General features: G+C 37.1%; 1 protein-coding gene across 1 annotated transcript in view; it reads right to left on the minus strand.

Moving 5' to 3' along the window:
• HERC1 (HECT and RLD domain containing E3 ubiquitin protein ligase family member 1) overlaps positions 1 to 17,002 on the minus strand; it is a 116,825-nt gene that overhangs the window by 44,802 nt on the left and 55,021 nt on the right. Inside the window, exons 23-32 of the mRNA XM_052807552.1 lie at positions 15,383 to 15,689; positions 13,887 to 14,007; positions 13,552 to 13,603; positions 5,573 to 5,844; positions 5,068 to 5,283; positions 4,862 to 4,982; positions 3,666 to 3,903; positions 2,463 to 2,656; positions 373 to 528; positions 33 to 139 (exon numbers count right to left, since the gene is read on the minus strand). Of these exons, the coding sequence (XP_052663512.1) occupies positions 33 to 139; positions 373 to 528; positions 2,463 to 2,656; positions 3,666 to 3,903; positions 4,862 to 4,982; positions 5,068 to 5,283; positions 5,573 to 5,844; positions 13,552 to 13,603; positions 13,887 to 14,007; positions 15,383 to 15,689 (1,784 nt within the window). The remainder of the gene's footprint in view (positions 1 to 32; positions 140 to 372; positions 529 to 2,462; positions 2,657 to 3,665; positions 3,904 to 4,861; positions 4,983 to 5,067; positions 5,284 to 5,572; positions 5,845 to 13,551; positions 13,604 to 13,886; positions 14,008 to 15,382; positions 15,690 to 17,002) is intronic.

A 17,002-nucleotide genomic window follows, 5' to 3' on the forward strand; every position in this document is an offset into this window, starting at 1 on the left:
AGATGTAAAAGCTTATAACGAAATATAAAGACCTGAGCCATTTGATCATCTTCAACGCCAGATTCACAAGCAGGTAATACAGCTTCTAGTACGTGAAGTGCAAGAAGTCTAGTCCTCAAATTGCCAACCAAGGGAACTCCTAAAGATGCAACAATATGTTAATAATCTGAAAGTGACTTCTGCATCAGGCACGCACCTATGATGCCAGCTGCATGCCACTAGCGCACAATTCTCCAAAGCGTAACTTGTGTACGTCTACTGAAGTTAGTTTTAGTTGTTCGCTATGTAACACATGTTCTAACAGGACCTATTTTTAGGAACTGCACTACAGAGATGCAAGTAACAACTGAGCATATTTTGAAAAGATCATACCTGAGCAACACTTCTGAGAAGCAATGTTAAGAAGTACTTCCGTCCACTTTGGAGATGCCATTTTTGACTGAATTGCTTTTGAAGACACTACTCTACGTAGGAAAACAAGGAAGTCACCCAGGTGCAGTTCCGCTGCATGTTGCTTTCGGAGGGCAGCTAAGAAGTTAAATTTAAAGTTTTCATTTACAACCTTATTATTACAATGTTACTAGCAGTCCTTGTTACTGGCAACAAACTGTTCTGCAAGTAAAAATACAATGATCAGCTATTAAAGATAGCTGGCTGTTATCCTTGGCTGACTGATAGCTGCCCACCAAGCTGCTCTCTCACTTCTGCTCCTCAGCAAGACAGGGGGAGAAAATAAGATGAAAAGGCTCACTGGTCAAGATAAGGGCAGTGACATCACTTACCAATTACCATCACGGGCAAAACAGACTCAACTTGGGGAAGATTAATTTGATTTATTGCCAGTGAAAAACAGAGTAAGACAAAATTGAAACACCCTCCCCCCCAACCACCCCTTCTTCCCAGGCTAGACTTCACTCCTAACTCTTCTACCTCCCCACCCCTGAGTGGAGCAGGGGGATCGAGAACCTGAGCAGGTTGCGGTCACTTCGTAACACTTTGTCTCTACTACTCCTGCTCCACAACAGGTCCTTCCCGTGGGCTGCAGTTCTTCAAGAACTGCTCCACTGCGGATCCTCTTCCATGGGACACAGTCCTTCGGGAACAGACTGCTCCAGCATAGGTCCCCCACAAGCCACAGTTCCTGCCAGAATCGTGCTCCTGCATAGGCTCTCCACAGGCTGCAGCCTCCTTCAAGGCATATCCACCTGCTCTGGCAGGGGTCCTTCACGGGCTGCAGATGGACAACTGCTTCACCATGGTCTTCTTCACCGGCTGCAGGGGAATCCCTGCTCCAGAGGCTGGAGCACCTCCTCCTCGTGCCCCTCCTTCTTCACTGACCTTGGTGTCTGCAAAGTTGTTTCTCTCACATTATTCCCACTCCTCTCTCACACAGCTGCTGTGCGGCGTTTTTTACCCTTTCTTAAATATGTTATCACAGAGGCACCACCAGTGTTGCTGACTGGCTCAGTGTTGGGCAGCGGTGGGTCTGTTTTGGAGCTGGCTGAAACTGGTTCTATGTGACATGGGGGCAAGCTCCTGATTTCTTCTCACAGAAGCCACCCCTGCAACCCCCTCCCACTACCAAAACCTTGCCACGTAAATCCAATACACACGATTTTTTATAAACGTCCCTCTACTATAAAATGTAACCATTGGTTTCTAAGTATGTTTTTTGTTTTATGGGGATTTTTGATGCAAAACACCATACTTCCTCACATCCCTGATTCGTATTCCAAGGCAGTTTCAACAAGAAAATGTTTGTGGGAAGACCTTATATCCTAATTTCTAATTAACTAATTATCTAAAGAATTCATCAGCTATTGCATTATTTGTAAGTGAAGACAGTTATAAGCACAACCAAAACCATATGTATACCTAAAACTAAGCTACAATTAAAAATTTCTTCAAACATGCAATTTCCACAGAAATTCAAAATGCTCATTAAAGGACTGCAAATTATGTGAAGATATTAATAGTTCAGAAAACCTTTTGTTGCAGGTCTTTTAATATGACAGGATAGGGTCAACCTCTTCCCATCCACTCAGACTGCAAAACTGCATAATACAAAGCAAATGCAACAATTTCCTGAATTAAACTATATTTATTTGCAGTTTGAAATTTAGATAATTAAACTCCTATGACTGCATTTATGAAAAACACTACTACCAATAACTCATTTTTTGAGGAAAAGAGTATTCTTCTTCTAATTCCAAACCAGATGGAGCAATTCTTATTCTCAACCTGCTCCTACCTTTAAATTGCTTTACGTATCAAGTCTATATTAATCTGAACTGAGCACAGAATTATTTGATGACTTTGTTTAACCTAATTTACAGAGTTAAGGATGACCCAACAATAATCAAAATACAGTAGAGTGGGTGAGGGCCTCAGCATTCAGTGGTTTCTTTTATTATGTTTCCTGGTATTTCAAACTTGTAACAGAAATTATGCAAGATAATTACCTCTGAAGTCTCTCTTCTCATTATCCCCATTTGAATCTGCCTTTTTTGATTCTAATTCATCTTCCTCACCTTCGCCTTCTCCAAAGGAAGCCATAAGCATTACACCAGCTTGTGATAACAAGTTCTTCAGCTGACTGCATAATAAATCCAGCAAAGACTGGACCACCTTTGGGCTCAGTTTGTCAGCATAGGTTCTATACATACACAAAAAAAAGTAAAAATAAGAGAGCTCATCCAAGGAACAATAACATAAGACACAACTACAAACTCAGCGCAAGTGACAACTGGGCCTAACACAGCACTAATTCTAATTCATTGTATTGCAGCAGTTACTTTTCCTCATCCTCCACCATATGCTTGGCAGATTATTCTTATTTAAACCCTATTTTTAAGACACTTTAAAACTGTCCAATCTTAGGAATCAAAGGATACATTTCCAGTAATTCCTAGGGGAAAAAGAACAACTTAGTCAATTAAACACAATCCCACTGGAACTTCCAATGATGAGGTGTTGGTTTTGTGGGTTTGGGTTTTGTGGTTTTTTTTGGTGTGGGGTTATTGGGGTTTTTTTACATAACAGATTTGGCAGGTAAATGCAATTTGTTGTATGAACACTGAAACGAAGATGCATGTACTGAATATTAAATAATGCGCTTGTTCCAAATAGAAAATACTTTCTCCACTGCTTTTTTCTTTACTGAGTTAAACTAAATATTTAAGTGTTGATAGGATTCTGGATGCTGTTCTCTGGTCTAGCAGAGGCCAGTATTCCTCAAAAGGTTACTTTATATTCTGAAAAGAAGCACAATGTACTGCTCTGAAGAACTCCTACCGCATTATTGGTATGGCTTTTACACAAATGACTTTTACACAGCAACAGAAAGCCTCATCATATCAAATGAACAGGTCTAAATACAAAGCCAAACTAGAAAAACGGGGAATACTAGAATACAGTATTTACAGACCATAATGTTCTAACAATTCTGGTACAAACTCCTCACTTACAATTCAAAATTATTTATCAGTCTTATATGCATCTTTCTTATGAATAATGTGACTACTCTTCCCCCCCTTCACTTACATGCTTCTGAACAACATTTATTGTCGTAAAGAAAGCTCATAGAAAAGAAGAGTTATTTTTAAAGGGTGTTAAAAAGCTTAACGATTAAGTTTTCTGAAAGCAAGGGAGCATTCGATACTTACCCTGTGGTGATAGCAAGGATCTGAAGTAGTCTTGTACTGGCTACTTTCAAAGCTGTGCTGAGCTGAGAAATACCAGTTTTGGGCAGCAACTGCAGTGGCTGTCCTAACATCGTGTCTGTGCCACACAACTGTGATAGCACATTTAGCAGACCAGTGGAAATGGCCAAGGAGACATCAACAGGCTGATAGTGTACACTTAGAGCAAAAACTGTTACCAACAGAAGACGCTGTTGTGCTTCTAAGATTAAAATAGAGTTGTTTTTAATTAATAAGCCATTTAGAGTAAGAACAGTAAGACAGAAGAACAGCATATTATCTTTTAAATAAAATTTAATTAATTAAATGATCAAGTAAAGAGTTAGCCTTCGTTGTCAGACACTTTGAGGTAGTACTATTGTAGCCCCCTTTAACTCAATGCAACCTCTATACCAAGGTTGTCCAAGGAAGAGTATCATGTAGATCTAGTTTGTGATGTAGATGTTCTGAGGCTAACTCTCAAACCAGAAACTTCTTCCTAGGGTAAGGATAACTGGGTGAAATACTTAATTTTCCATTTGTACTTCAAGTTGATTCTCAAGAAGTTTCTTTCAGTTCCATTTTAATTGTAAGTGAAACAACAAAACAATTCAGGTAAGAATGCCCATTAGACTCTACCTACAAACTAAATTGCAGAACTCTCTTCTGTACTGAAGCTCTCAGTCAGCGCACATACAAAGGCACAAAGAGGTGCAAGAGTTCCAGCTATCCCTTAAGGACAGAAGCACACAGCAATATCTGGGTATAGAAGGACAGAAGGAAGGGCTTTCGAAACAGGCAAGATGCCCTGGTCTTTGGTTTTGAGTTTAAAGAAAGTTCACTTGAATGAAGGAAAGAGGATTGGAGATTTTTCATCTCTTCAGAAAACTGCTTATCCCTGAAAAACCTGAAGATCACTTTGAAGCGCTGAAGACATGGGAGGATTGTGGTATGTGGAATAGAAAGGCTGACAATACTTAAAAGTCTTAAAATAAAAAGGCCTAACACTTGAAGAAAATTAAGACAGAAAAAGGTTAAAAAGCTTCTCTCTCTTGCAAAAAGAAGTCAGACAGATACTTCAGTGAATTCTGGTCACTAATATCAAAGTCTGCTTTGTTAAACATATAAGCTGTTGTACTGTATATTAGAGAACATATTTTGCAAATCTGGTTTTCACTTACCTATGTGATGCTTATTAGCTTGCAGAGCTCTTTCTAACGTAGCAGATAATTGCTGGTAAATTTTGTGCACAGCCACCTGGATTTCAATTTGAATACTTCTCTTAGCTGCTCTGATACCATCCTGGGTCAAACAAATAAGTATTATAAGGACTGATACATTTTTATCACCCAGTTATTGAAACAGCAGAAACTACTGAAGTAGATACCTGGTAGTGATGCAATCTTACACTCTCTCCTTTGGCGCCCGCGTGTCCTACAGTGCCCAAGCCAAAGCAGCCAGCAAGAAACTGTAGTCTAACAGAAGTAAGCAATGAAGAAGACTGAAATCCTGGTACTTGACGACTTCCCATTAATGGCACACTGCCTTTTTCCTCCATCCCTGAGAGAAGCACTAAAATCTGATGAAGCGCTTCCAGACGAAGCTAAAAATAAAGGCAGGCAAAAGACAGTATTAAGTAAGCAGCAAGTATCCTTAGAAATTAGAATTAGATCATCTTCAACTGCAAGCAAGAATGAATGAGGTAGCTGTTTTCTCATCGACACTTCTTTTTTTTTTAAAAAGGGAATTCTTTCAGTTTTATTTTAGAGCTTAACAGAAGAGAGATTAAAAATGTCCTTAATAGACAGAATTGGACAAGGTTTTAAAAAAAAAAATCCATAAAATGAGCATAATGTATGAAGACTAAGAAAAGGTGTTAAACTGAGACTTACCTCAGCCCTCAACTGCTGCTGCTCCATTGCAATTATTGACGCTTGTGGACTGGTGGACATACTTTCCTCTGGTTCCTTAAATCCTGGCGAGTTTCCCACATCTCCACTTACAAAACTAACAACATTTTCAATCAAAGTATGAACTCCAAGGGATCTTGAGAGATCGAAATCGGACTCAACAAATGAGTAGGAGGAAGTATATAACCAATCTCTGCTGTGTTTTAGTCGAGCCCATGAGTCACTTAAAGGTTCCACTTGACTGTGTATTGCTCCTAAAGATATACACAATGAAGTCTCATAAATTCCAATTCACAAGGTAACACATTTTGACAGTAGGTAAAGACTGAACTGCTGCTATTCATACAGGTGGAAAATGGATATTCATGTTAATTATACCATGCATTAAGCAACTTAGAGCAAAACACTTGATTTAAATTTACAGCCATTTCCTTAAAGAAAAGGCTGTATTTAATTATGTCAAGCAGTACTGCAACACGCTGCCAAGTGAGAAAACAAAAAGATAGAAGCCACTCAAACTGCTCAGCTTAAAGCTAGAACACTGAATAAAAATGCTTTGCAGCTAAATGACAAAATAGTAAAGAAAAGATCTGCTACAACAGAAATTGTGCAGTTTGGATATTTATTTTAAGGTCTAAGCACAAAACAAGAGTGTTTTTAGGTTTTAATCAAGCCACTATATATTTCATAGTTTTGAAAAAGCACAATGTTATTTTGGATTAAATATTTACAGAATTCATGACTGCAGAAGGGAACAGAAAATTTTTATTTTAGACTATCAGAGAACATTCACTTTGTTATGAATCAAGATAAATAGATACATGTATATTAAATACTATCTACAGCATGTATTAGATCTATATCTTTGTCATCTGGCAATTTCACAAGTCTATTTTCAAGTATTTCCTATTACATCAGCATGTCATTACACTACCTGAAACTTTACCGTCACTAATAAGTGTACTTCTTCAAATGAGCATCAGTCATCAATTTGCAGCACTGGAACTTATTTATCACCATATATTTGATCTCATTTCCAAAAGAGTTTTGCTAGAACTCCATCCCTGGCACAAGTGAGCGCAATGTCACTAAAGTTATACCTTCATCAGTAGCTAACTGATTTGCATCAGTTAAATACACATATCAACACAGAAGTTGGTATTTTATTATTTTTGTAAATGCTGTTAGCCGATTTGGAGCTATACAAGGTATTACAAGAGGGTATTGCACAAAAGAACTTTCCATCTCTATAGATAGTTAATGTCTGGAGACCTATGTGGAAACCTAATGTATGTTTAAACTCACTTTGAAATTTTAGTTTGAATTATCTTAAATAATCTACATAGAATTTTTAAATATTTATCTCTCTTGTGCACAATGAGCTACAGATATCATTTAGAGAATCACAACTCATTCACAGTACTCGTACAAATCTACATTAACAATTCAGTTTTCAAAATCTGTCTCCAGAGTATCAGCCTCAGACATTATTAAACACAGCCATTTTCAGGAAAAAGTCACAAAAATTCATAGAAATTCATCTGTCGAAAGCTTGCTTTCATCAGTGAGGCTGAGTTCCAATGGTAACAGCTACATACTAGTTTCAGGACCTCCTTTAAACACTGCCTACCTGCAGCAGGTCTGTAAGCAGCTGCTCATAGGAACAAGGAAAGACAGACACATCAGTTTTTGAACTTAGGACAACTCTCCTAGCAACCATTCTACACCATTCTTTTCCTGAGGTAAAGGCAAAAAGCTATTATTCTGTCAACTAATCTGCACCTGCAGGTCACAATTTGCACATTCATGCAACTCAAATTTAAAATACTGTGAAATTTTGCTTTTCCTTTGTAAATTAGGTAGTTAGTCTCCACTTAGTTGCCAAAAAAATTAATTGTCAGGGCTATAAATTATGAAAACCTGTTCACATCCCACTTCCTTTTCTGTAAATAGTGTTCATGTGTGTTTGCATAGTATTCCTTACACTTGCTACTAAACATATTGCAATGGCTTCAGAAAGAACCATCACAGTACTTAGGTCATATTAGGCATTTGACAAAAATATACACACACAAATTTATTTTGGGTAATGCAAAGATTAAGTTTAAACACTACTTTTCAAAGTGCAATCTGATTTACTAATTTCAGCTGGTTTATGTAACACAGTGATATTACCTGGTTTACAGAGAACTACCTATTTTGCCATGTTTACTACGAAAGAATTTAAAGAAATTATGTTACTCAATTTTACAATTTCTACCTGGCAACAATATTTAAAACAAAAGTAAAGACAGATACTACCTTATCCTTAATTTTAATATTCATTCTTATAATACTTGTTTTAAAGCTCTCTATTAAAAACTAAATTATATGCTGAAGTGGCAGGTGAGAAACAAGATAAATAGGACACAGTAGAATAAAAAGGTGCTAAAATAGTTTCATGTAGGAAGGAGTTTCCTAGCATATGCACGGTGAACAGAGCCCAACAGAGAGGATAAATGAAGCCTCGGATTACCTATAGGAAGCATAGCTATTTTATTACCAAGCCCACAAAATGTTGCCTACATAGTAACAACTATTTCAAAAACCTCCTTAAGCCCTACAGTCTTTGAACAGCAGGAGAGCTTAAAGCACTCCAAAGTGACATTAGCTTCCTATCCTCTACCTGTCCTACACTACGCCACTATGAAACACAGCACAGAATCAAAGGATTTTTAAAGAAACAAAAAGCAAGTCCAATGTCTTAAATCATATGCTAAAGGATACCTTCCAAGGATTAACAGAACATCATGAGAAAATTTAGTTTTGATAGTCAACAAATCTTACAAGAAAAAAACCCCACCATATATTAATAAAAACCTAAACTATTTCATATTTGAAAAAAGATGAGGTCTTAGCTAATCATTTTAGTATTAAATGCAAGAACATTTAAATGTAAGAACAATTTAAAATTGTTTCAAATTAGGAGAAAATTCCAAACAATTATGAGATACAGATTAAATGCAAAACAAGACAAGTTATAACTAAAAGTATAGTTTAAAAACAAAGATATCAGAAGTCAAAGTAGTATACTTCAGAATTAAAAACATTTAAGGATTAGGGCACACAAATCTAAAACAAAGTAAATTTTTTTCATTGAAGATGTTAAATACCAACAGAAGAATCAAAAGTATGATTGTATATTAGAGCTTAGCTTGATTCTGTGTAATATCAATTACACAGAATTGATTGCAGCTTAGCACTTCCATAAGCCTCTACAATCACATGAATAGAATTGCACATAAGAATAAACTTTAAGCTTACAGTAAAAAAAAAAAAAAGTTTATTTGTCCTTATAAGCCAGCTTGTAATAATGAGTTTTCTAAATGAATGTGGCACAGCTGCAATACACACTTCATAAAACATAAAATATGTAGGGAAGCTATAGAGACAAAAAAATAAACATGCCATCAGTTACTTGCTTGAAGCTCTTCTTTTTTCTGGGGCTCAACTGGCCAAAAAGGAGTAAATACACTACACCACACAAGAATCAGAAGACAAAAGCAGACATTTGAAACAGAAGGTAACATATTCATAAAATCTCTTCCTCATATTATTCTTAGACTTAAACGATCAGTCTCTTCTCAATCAATACAACAATATATCAAGGAGCAAAGTCTGGGGAAAGAAAATATTTACTCTTGTTTTGAATTAGTACAGCCTAGGTAACAGACTTTCTAAATTCTCCACCTTTTTTTCAGGGAAAAAAAATATATTCCCTTTAACACAGTTATAAGAATACACCGAGACATGCTTACATCCCTTACTCAAACAAGATCTTTCAATTCCAAAATGCAGAACTTGTATTATTACAAGTACACAAAATTATTTCAATTTAATTTGGATTTTATTTAAGTTGCTGCTTTTTTCAGTTGCCCAGCTGTGTTAGTAAAGTACTACAGTACACACAAGCACACTGAAATTCACTGAATTAAAATTTATGTGAAGTAAGAAAACCCAAGACTAGAGGACTCTCATTTACCTGCCTGCAACTATGTTTATGACTGCACTGCTAAATACACATTCTTTACTGTTAAGTATCTAATGCAGTGTACAGTATCCTGCTGGTACTGTACAGGACAGGTACAACATTTTGAGGCATACTCTCTGGCTCTGCAAAATTGAAAAAGATTAATCTAAGCAACAAAAAAACCCCAAAGGGCTTAGATATTAGGGGAAAATAATAATGTGCTCATCACCCTTTATGGCAAAAGTCTTGAAAACAGACATTTTCTGCAGGAATGGAAGGAAAAGTTTACTAATTCAGAAATAACTAAATAATAGCAAAGCACAAGATACTCGAAGTAACCTCAGGCTGAAGTAGGAATAGCATAATCATATTTCTGAACAGACACAATAAATAGAGAAAGAATGCAATTAGATTAAAGATTGGACTGAGTGGCTAAGATGTTAATTGAGTAAAAAGAGAATGCTTTCTTTCCATACTCATCTGCAAGACCATAGGAACAACTTACAGTATCAGTAGTTTTTCTACTGCTAGTTTTCTACATTGCAACTTATGAATAGGAACAGCTTTCATAGCACAAAAATCAGACTATAACCAATAGTGAGATTTAATTATCAAGGAAATGTGATCTGAATTTGAATAACAAGTTGCTGCACTCAATAAACAGAAGTTCTAAAATAAGCCAATCCACTCCAGAGGGAATTACTCTCTTGCCTGTTACAAAAGAACCACTTACCAACACCCTATAAACACTACATTCTTTTAACAACTTTGCAAGGATCAAATACTCTGCATAGACTATAGCTGAGGATAAATTAACCCTACAAAACCTCAGCTAGAAACATCATGTGTGGCCACGGTTCTGTAAGAAGTAGTGTGGTTAAATTCTAGTCAATTTGTTAAGAAGAGACGGAAGGAACCTCATGCCCATATATTAAGGAACTTTTTTTTAGTGAAAATTACCTTTTAAGTCTCCAAAATAGCACAGCCTACAGGAAAAAAAGAATGGTGATAAAAGGAAAAAACCTTGCTTTCCGATTAGCTCTGCTTGTCAACTTCCTTCACAGAGTTTATGGAGACGCACTTAAGAGAGCAAATATTTTCAAGAGACTGCTGCAAACTGCAGTAAGATATTATTCTAAAATCTACATGTTAAAAGGAAACATGATTGAATTTTTTGAATAATAAACTTCAATTGAAAGAAATGAGAAGTGGTTCTTGCAGTTCCTATGGTTCTTCTGTAAGACTCCACTTGTTCTTTCCCACCTAACACTCTCAACTCTACATTCAATCCAACAAAAATTTGAAAAGTTCAGCTGTAAGTCCCTAAAAGCAACAATGGTTACCGCTGTTTTGTAGATATAGAGACAAGAAAAAACAGGAGGCTTTACGTTAATTGCAATTTGAGAAGTGTTTCCCACGTATACTTCTGCTGTAACGCAGAACTATCCTCTGCACTCAAAACAGAGATCTTCTCTAGCATCTGTATGGCATACGTTTCCTTCCTCTCCTTCTCCTCATTTAGAGGAACATAAAACCTTCCATATCTTCCACTAAAAAGCAGATCATATGTGGAAGTCCTAGGAGCACAAGGTACAAACATGAATATAGAAAGAACGTCTCAAAAAAACCCCTAACAAATAAAAATATGCTGTTTGTTTCTCATAAAAATGTCTAATGGTTGCTTCAGTGGAATATGACTTTGGTGGCACTTAAAAATCCAGCTGCAGAACATCATGAGGAACAATGCTGTAGTCTTCCGTAGGTCCTCTCTTCTACAGCGGTTTACTTGCCAAAAACAGGAAACTAGTCTTTTTTCTAATCCTTCAATTCTTAACAAATGTAGCAAATTCAAATGCAGATAGCTCATTCTGATTGAACTCCTTAATCTCTTTTGCCAGCAACTCGGGACAGAGCACAGCATAATGTGAATATGCTTTAAGAACTCAGATTTCTCCTGTTCTTCAAGCTGAGGTAACAGTGAATATAAATGTCCCCTCTATTAGTCACAGCATATCACAAGAATAAAGGTGAAACTGAAGGAGTTTTACCATTCAAAACATCCTTGATAGACACTGCAGTATCTCTAGCACTTCAGTGTGCTGGCTATGTTACAAGGGGTGGACAATCCGAAATGGCTGCAAGTTACATCTTCACCAAACACTGGGGCATGCTTCAGTTCTAGAAGATAACTAGGATTCACAAAACCAGACATTTCATAAGAAATGAAAGACCTTAAATAGCACTGAGCTGAATATAGCTCATCCACTTGATCACGCAGATCTTTGTAGATCTTTTCCTGACCTTGATATAATTATCAGGAATGTTTCCCTGTAAATGCACCCTGCATTCACTGGATTAGTCTGGTACTGAGTATCAACCAAAACTGTCATATATATCATCCAGCACAAGGAGAAAAGTTTTCATTATTGTATGTTGACTAACTCCCAGTTGCCAAAACCAGACAAAAAAAAAAAATCTTTAAGTACCATGGAACAGCAAATAAGTCCTCCAGTACCAGAAAACTGGTATCGGTACGTGTTGTCAGTGTTCAGTCTGCAAATGAGCTACTTGAGCTTCTTCAGGTTCTGGATAGATCAACTGCATTTACCCCTGTTTCTCCTCAGTGTTACACACCTGGTGCAGAACCTTCTTCTGTAATAAAAAGCTTCTATAGACTGGTTGGTTGATAAAGTCTGTTCTTGTGTTACTCCTCATTTCCTGGAGCCCGTGGCCAAAACAACCTCATCAGTCTAACCAACAGTTCAGGAACCATAAGTCCATAAGGTATATTGTATCTCAGATCTAACCCAAGATGATTTCCTGGATTACTTTTAGGATATAGAGAAACGCAAGTGCAGAGTTCTGCGTCAGATTAATGGCAAAGCTAAAAACGGTGACTTCAAAGAATATACTGCAGATCAGAGTGCTGACAGAGGCTATCAGATCTTCTAACACTGAGAATGCCAACAAACATCCTGCTGTCACTGTTGAACAGCTCTAGTAAACTTCTTTACTTGCTCAACTCGTTCAAGTGATTATCCATGTACAGTGAAATCCTTTCCACATTATTTAAAAATTGAAGTGTAATGGGTACTGCCACTGAATGTTTTACAGTTCCAAAAGACTTTAAAAAGGATGCAACCTCTCAGTACTCTGCTTAATGATGAAGGCTATTAAACAAGAACTCTTACGCTACCTAACGGTATTAAGGCTTCTGTAATTAAGGCATATCATAACTCAGCCTAATTCCTGTTAACCTCTTCCCAAGATTTTTACAGATACGAAGGACTTAAGTCATGATTCTAGCAGTGACTCTGCATCATCCAGAGTGAAGTGGGACTTTTTGGTCTCTGTGTAAACAAACATCCTTTGCTCCCTCCACTGCCTTCTGTGAAGAAGCTCATTGAGATTCCCCAGAATGAAGCAGCAACAAAAAGCAGTACAAAAGTTAAAAACCGGATTTATATTGGAGCAATGGCAGAAGTGGTTGCTTGGTTCTGTAGGTGTGCTGGTGTTGAGGATGCAGAAATTGAAGCTGTATTTTCTGGATACAAATTCTCCAAGTTCAAGCACATTTTATGGTAAAAGTTCATTGTTAGCACAAGAACAGAGCATTCCACTTGAACTTCTCTGTCAATTTTTTCTTCCTGAAGTCACGTGAGTGAAAACAGAGTGAAAGTTCCTAATTCACTTGACCTCAGAGAAATCCTCACTTGCTTCAAAAGGGCATTGCAATTCTAGAACCTAGGAAATACTATAACCAAGCCACAAAGCAACAGAACCTAGCACAACAAACAGTAGGTAATGATTATTTTAAATGTTATTTTTAAATACTCAGTTTTAACATCCTGATTGCCATTATGTACTGTATTTAACTGCAAACACATTTTAAATTAAGAAATACTAATACATTTATCAGGTCAATATTCACTAGGTAAACAATTAAACTTACCCCTCTTTCTGTGTGATGATGCCAAATCCAAATCAACATTTCGTCTTCCACTCTACATTAAAAGATTAATAAAAGTCTCATTTCTTTAGGTGAACTTATGTGGTGCATAATATTTGAGTATTTAAAATGCATCCTTTACCCATAAAAGTGAGAAAGTTAACAGAGCTATAATAATTTCAATTGGTTTTTCACCACCATTATTTTCTCTTAATAATGGTGGTTATTAGAAGAGAAACTAAAGTACTGAAACACGGTACTAAACAAATGTTTAAGGTGTACTTCCCACCTAAATATTACATTGACAATCTCTAAATACAAAATGCTAGTTTGCTTACCAGTGAATAACCTTCCTCATCTGATTCTGGCTGAGATAAATCAGATTCACTTCTTGACTTCATCAGTCTGTAGTTTGAGTTTGCATGGATTGAGCGACTTTCTGCAGTAAGACTTTCACTCCTGCTTGAGGTACACACACATTTGTGCGCATGCGTGCACACACACACACAGAAAGAAAATACTGGTATTAGGCAGAAGTAAGAGTTGGTAGTCAAATTTAGCAGGTACCACAGTTTTATTTGGGAGCAGACTACCACAGAACATCACAAGACCACACCAAAGAGGAAACAAGTGGTCTGATGGCTTCAATTATGCTTAAAAAGGGTATTAGTAAACTTTGTTACTTCTTAACACCCTTATTGGTCAACTGAACAAATGGCAACCTCAAATGACTGATCATTCAAGTGCCTTGGTAAGTATTACATACAATATACAGAAACACTTCTGAGCTGAGAGGACAAGAAAACAGAGACAGAGTAAGTGGGTGAAAAAGCACTGAACTTATTAAAAACCCACCCATAAAATGCATCCTAAAGTTGATATGCTGGAGATGAAAGCCACTTTGACAATGACAGAGGCAGCCACCCATGCTTTAGGGACTAGATTTCCAAAAAGAGGCAAAAAGAATAAAAGGGTACTGAATATATATAATCTCCCTGTGAACTCCCCATCAATATCTTCATTTAAAGTATCAGAACAGAGTTTCTGTATGCTAGAAGCTTAAGTAGACTCAGGAGTTCACTAGTAGCATCAGCTACACAATTCCTGTGTTATGTTCCAAGACACACACACACAAAGATGTCTAGAATGAAAGTTTAAAAGGGTCAAGTTTAGAATAAAACTGTGTTACCAAGAATAACTTGGCTTATAAAAATTAAAATACATTATGAAGTACTTACACTATTTAAATTATACACTTCTCCAATTCAATGAGCTGTCTGGCTTTAATTTGTTATTCTCCTATACCTAACAACAGTGTCTTACACATGTCAATATGTTAGAAATATATTTAAAAATCAATCATGAACGACACTTTTTTCATAATAGTCTTTGAAACTTTTGCTTTTAAGCATGTCCTACAAATTTTTTTTGGACACTACTATTTAGGACATTGATAAAGTTCAAGATAATACAAGTATGGTAATAAAAAAATCCAAACACATAAACAAAATTTAGGAAAAATAAACAATTTTTCCAATTACCTCAGATTATCTGTGTAACTGATGATCTGGACTTCATTACTATTTATCACTAAACCCAACTTTGAAAAGTAAATATGGTCCACACAGAATAAAACTCTTCTTAAGGTTTAGTTAATGTGGACAAAGAATATTGAGAAAAATCACTATTCTCAACAAAAACATAACATTGCTCTAGGCAAAAATCTTCTTTTAAAAAAAGTTCTAAGAAGCCTCAGAGAAAAACTGAGGTTATTTAATCAAATATAAAGGAAGCAGAGAAGAGTTAACTATTCTAAGCAGTCAGCAAACCCCACCTTGTCATGAGTCCAATCCCCTCAGAAGTAGCAGAGGGAGGTTGCTGTAACTGTCCATCCTCCCTTCGCTTCTGGAGCTCCTCGATAACAGGGCTTACTCCCAAGATCAACAAGGCACATCTGTGGATCACAGAGTTGCACGCAGCAGTATACACATCTTGACCTTCTGTCAGATCAGTGCTGATTCTTCGTTCCTGCTGAGACTGAGGAGGTGGATCATCAAGTCTAGTCCCTGTCCCAGTGTTCATCCTATCTCGATCCCGACTGCGAGCTACTTCACGGGCTGATAGGAAACATTGAAATATTTCTGTAACATGCAACACAAAAAGAAAGTCTTAACTTCTAGACAAAGCTACATAGAATGAAACATTCATCTACATCTTGGGCCAAAAACTGCCCCACTACAAAGAACAACAAAGATTTTTCCAACAATAAAACAACAGATTAGTAATACAAAGCTATAAAAGAAGTCACACAAACAGGTTGAACAAAGCATTTATACAATGTTAATATTAAAATGAAGAGGACAATGCTATTTGACAGAACACTAAACACTCTTTCAGTGTCTTACTGCAACCCAACTCCTGTTCAGATAGCAAAGAAAGAGATTATTTCATGTTTGCCTTTTAGCAGATGCATACAAGGTAATGCTTCTGTAAATCTGTATTCCAGACACCAGCATATCTGTAATTCAATACTGAAACAGTTTCAGGCTTTTATTTGTTTTGGTCAGTACAATGAAGATCCTATCAAAATTCTTAGCCTTCATGTTACTTAATTTGTCTTAAGTACCAGATTCTTCTTTACCTCTGTCCAAAGACCTGAAGCTCTTGACTTAATCATTTTAAAGTTCAGTTCTCCTTTGGAAACGCAAAGGTAATCCAAACACTTCCTTCACTGATGTTAATAGAGGCAGCAAGACATCAAGGACACAAACTGAACTCTGCATGTCAGGATCAGCATCTCTTAAGATCTTCAATAAGAGTCATCATCTTCCTACTTATTTGTGCACGTAACACTACTGTCTGTCTGCATATTTCTGGATACATTTCCTTTACTGTACCCAGAAACCCTGTCCAGGTAGAATTTGAGAACACTACGCATTTGCCTACAATAACTGCGTATCAAGCAGCAAAAGCGTATTGCATCTACTGAACAGGTAACACACGTACACCTTCTAGAACCATAAATCATCTCGTGATTGTGCACTTTAACTCCGTAGTACACTTTCAGCCAGGGATCAGGTTAGGAAAGCTAAAGCCCTGATAGAACTAAATCTGGCCAGGGACGTCAAGGGCAACAAGAAAAGCTTCTATAGGTATGTCAGTGATAAAAGGAAGACTAGGGAAAATGGGGGTCCTCTCCGGAAGGAAACAGGGGCCCGGTTACCTGGGACATGGAGAAGGGTGAGGTACTCAACGACTGTTTTGCCTCAGTCTTCCCTGGCAAGTGCTCCAGCCACACTGCCCAAGACGCAGAAGGCAACAACAGGGACTGGGGGAATGAACAACTGCCCGTCATAGTGGAAGATCAGGTTCGAGACTGTCTAGGGAACCTGAAGGTACGCAAGTCCATGGGACCTCATGAGATGCATCCGCGGGTCCTGAGGGAACCGGCAGA

The sequence above is a fragment of the Harpia harpyja genome, chromosome 14, assembly GCF_026419915.1.
Source record: "Harpia harpyja isolate bHarHar1 chromosome 14, bHarHar1 primary haplotype, whole genome shotgun sequence".
Classification (NCBI taxonomy): Eukaryota; Metazoa; Chordata; class Aves; order Accipitriformes; family Accipitridae; genus Harpia; species Harpia harpyja.